A 3,464-nucleotide genomic window follows, 5' to 3' on the forward strand; every position below is an offset into this window, starting at 1 on the left:
CAGCAGGAAAATTGCATCAGGAACTTCTTGTACTTGGTTGAGTTTCAGCAGGATGAGGTGGTGGGGTTATTTTTCTTCATTCCCCAAAACAAGGAAAGCAAAACCTGATGGTGTTTCGTGTTGACAGCACAATTGTGTTGCAATAATCCGAGAGCTGTTAGTTCAGCGCTGATTTGTTTATGCTGAAGACTCTTGTAATTAAAAAATTGCCATAAGGAAGGGTCCACATAATGTGGACTTTGGGGATTTATGTATTAGAAAGGGTTGAGCAAACACTGGAAATCCTCTCGTTTGCATATTTTATCTGTAACAAACTATTACTTCACTCCAATATAATTTGAATAATTTTGTCATCAAGCTCATGTAACGGAGTGGAGAATGGGATCTCAAAGCTTCTTGAATACAGGAGATTGAGTTAGCTGCTAAACCTGTTTATGGAAGATAGAAATTATGTCATTATAATGCTGAGGTGTGCTAAAATAAAATCTTGAATTATGGAATTGTTCTTTCAGTTTGAATGTATGTTTTAAAATAATTGCTATTGTGGAAGGAAAATGTCTGGGAGTTGGTCATTGTAATGCACATATTTCAGTGTTATTCATCGTAAAATGTGACACTTTTATTACCCACTGAGAACAAACGATGAACAAAACCCAAAGAAGCCAAATATGTGCCSAAGAATAATGTCCCAATCCTGCAAAAATTAACACATGTATTTGTGCTTATAGACAGTAAATGATCCTGCTTTGCTATTCACTTAAACGGGACACAGATTCCTCACTCAAAGTGGTCCCAGTCAAATCCCAGYGTGGAATTAAGACTGAATGCCACTCTGCATGTTTGGAGATTGTGTTAAAGCTACGAGGGCTGAGCAATTTTTCTGTCAGTTATGGTGTGTTAGTCTAGAACAAGTCTCTTGAAATTATTGTAGCAATGAGAATTGATAGCAGCTGAATATGAAATTTAATCCTTTTGAAACATTCCTTCAGGGTTTATATTCTTTYCTTGCAGACACCCAAGCAATACAGCCAAGCACTAAATAAAAGCAACAGAGTTCATCTTTACTGTGCATTTCTGGACTATAGGTACGTTGCATAATTTCAATTCTTTACCTTGGGTTGATTAAATGCTCTTAGATTGTGAYGCTGTGTGTTACCTAAATCCTTCTTGCTTCCTTTCATTTGTGGAAATCGTTAAAGAAATGGAAACACTGGTTTATAAAAGCCATGATCTGATTGTTTCTCCTTTCCATRAAAAGGAGATGGTTTTTCACAGACCCTGGGTTAGGTGTGTAATTGGGAATGCAATCAGAACTGCAGACTGATCCCAGTCGTGCTCCTCTCCCTGCTGAGGTCTCTGCTGGATTTTGGCACATCTCGGATGGGTCACTCCCTTCCCTGCCAAAATCCAGCATTGTTTGCACTGGAGCTGTGCCTGTCACTGCACATGGGGCACCAGCGCTTCAGAGCTGTGAATTTTGGCCAATGCATGGAATGGATAAATATAATATCCCTGAATGCAAATTAGAATTAAAGGGAAATAAATATCACCTCAATTTCACTCCGAAAATAAGAGCTATGGAAAAGCAGTAGCTGTTTCTTTTTTTTTTTTTAGCTCTGAATACATTTTTTTTTCACTTTTGAAACATGCTGCTCTTACTGAATTAATTGAGAAAGAATACAAATAGTGAATTTTGAATTTCATGGGGATTAACAGTTTTTGAGCCATACCATTAAACGCCCAATAGCTGCAGCAGCAGCCTGGGACGCTGTGATCCCTCCTGCACAAATGCACTGGGGAAGGTCACAGTCATTGTTTCACTGRAGTTTTGTTCCAAATGTGCTGAACTGTCCCAGCTGTTGGCAGTTACTTGTTGTTATGGTTACTCACAAATTACGATAAATTAGAAGCAGATTTTAGTGAAGCAAATTAATGTGGTTGCAGCATTGTTCCTGTGCTGCTCTCCACTGGGGCTTGGGCCCTGGAGGCTCTGCAAGGACACAAACTTAAATATGAAATCTGTCCTTCCAAATGAGCTTCATTTGTGTCAAGATGGTTTTATTCSCCAGTGCATGGCAGTTAATTCAGTTTGTGACCTACAGCAGACCCTCTTTGAGAGCTCAGGGAGGTCCCGAAGGGCACCACTGTGAGGTGATCTCTGTCTTTAAMAGAAGCACTGAGAAAAGCACAGATCACTCAGTCTGTCTGCAGGACTCAGGAAAGTTCCAGAAACAATAAATAATCACTATATTAGTGATATACTAATATATCTATAATATAGATATAATATTAGTGATATACTGATATAACTATAAAGTTCCAGAAGCAATAAATAATCCCTGTCAGACACTGGGGTGGTGATGCCTGAGCCCCCGTCCAGCCTGAGATGGCTTTGGGGACATTTGTCCCCTGTAGAGAACCACACGTGTCAAATTAACCTGCACAAGATTAATCTACATAAAATGCCTTTGGACAGAGATCACAAATGAACCTCACAAGATGCCTTTTGACAGAGATTACAGATTAATCTACATAAAATGCCTTYTGACAGAGATTAYATTCTATTTTTTGTGYTTTGCAGCAATGGGACCGGTGTCTGGTCTAACGAGGGCTGTGTCCGTGACAGTGGGGACCTGAACCACTCGGTGTGTCTGTGCAAYCACCTCACCAACTTCGCCATCCTGATGCAAGTGGTGCCCCTGAAGGTGAGAGTAAGCAAAGGAGTAAATCTGTTGTAAATGAAGCATAAATACATCAGTCGCATCCTCACGCTGCCTAAGTGACTGGAACTGGGCTCGTTTGTGCCCAGTTTGATTTATTTCACGCCTTGTTTTCTGGGATGGTATTTTAATACTTTTTGACTCTTTTTTTAAACTCCTGGGAGCTGAAATGAAACATGTCTGTGTTAGGCTGGAATTCACTTTCCCTGGTTCTCACACTTTTGGTGCAGTTTGTGAAAGGTGGTGGGCAGGAAAAGCACTGGAGGATATTTTGTGGTGACCTTGACTTTTATGATCCATTTTCAAGGCTGAGGCAGCTGAGATGTGGCTGCTGAGGGTTTTGGTCCCAGGATTTGAGGAGTTTGAGCAGCTGAGTCTGAGCTCCATGGCAGTGTCTCTGCTGGCCCTGCCCTCCCCTGTGCCACTTTCCAGTGTCCCCTGCTGTCCCTGTGCTGTCCCTGTGCTCGAGCAGGGCTGTGTGAAAGGACCATGAGACAGAAAATGATGCTTTAGAGCTGAGACTGAGCCCTTTGTGTGCAGGCTCCTCTCTGCTCAGCTCCTGGCCCCAAGAGCTGCCAAGCAAACATCTTTTCAGATGGAACGAGACCCTTTCCCTGTCCAGCCAGGACCTTTGCTCATTACTCTGCTCAGGTTTCAGAGGAGCCTCTGCTGACAAATGCGCTGCTGTCACCACAGAGATGTTGTTGTTGTTGTTGTTGTGTCCGTGGTACAGAGCAGGGGCTG

At 42.0% G+C, this 3,464-nt stretch overlaps 1 protein-coding gene across 1 annotated transcript in view; it reads left to right on the top strand.

Annotated features, from left to right (window-relative positions):
• Positions 1–1,011: 1,011 nt before the first annotated feature.
• The window catches only part of LOC130586159 (adhesion G-protein coupled receptor D1-like), a gene marked incomplete at its 5' end in the record, with an annotated part of 53,712 nt that continues 51,259 nt past the window's right edge, over positions 1,012–3,464 (top strand). Inside the window, 2 exons of the mRNA XM_057386879.1 lie at positions 1,012–1,085; positions 2,582–2,705. Of these exons, the coding sequence (XP_057242862.1) occupies positions 1,012–1,085; positions 2,582–2,705 (198 nt within the window). The remainder of the gene's footprint in view (positions 1,086–2,581; positions 2,706–3,464) is intronic.

Source organism: Malurus melanocephalus, unplaced genomic scaffold (genome assembly GCF_030028575.1).
Source record: "Malurus melanocephalus ecotype Western Australia unplaced genomic scaffold, MMel_1.1 scaffold_1087, whole genome shotgun sequence".
Taxonomy (NCBI): Eukaryota; Metazoa; Chordata; class Aves; order Passeriformes; family Maluridae; genus Malurus; species Malurus melanocephalus.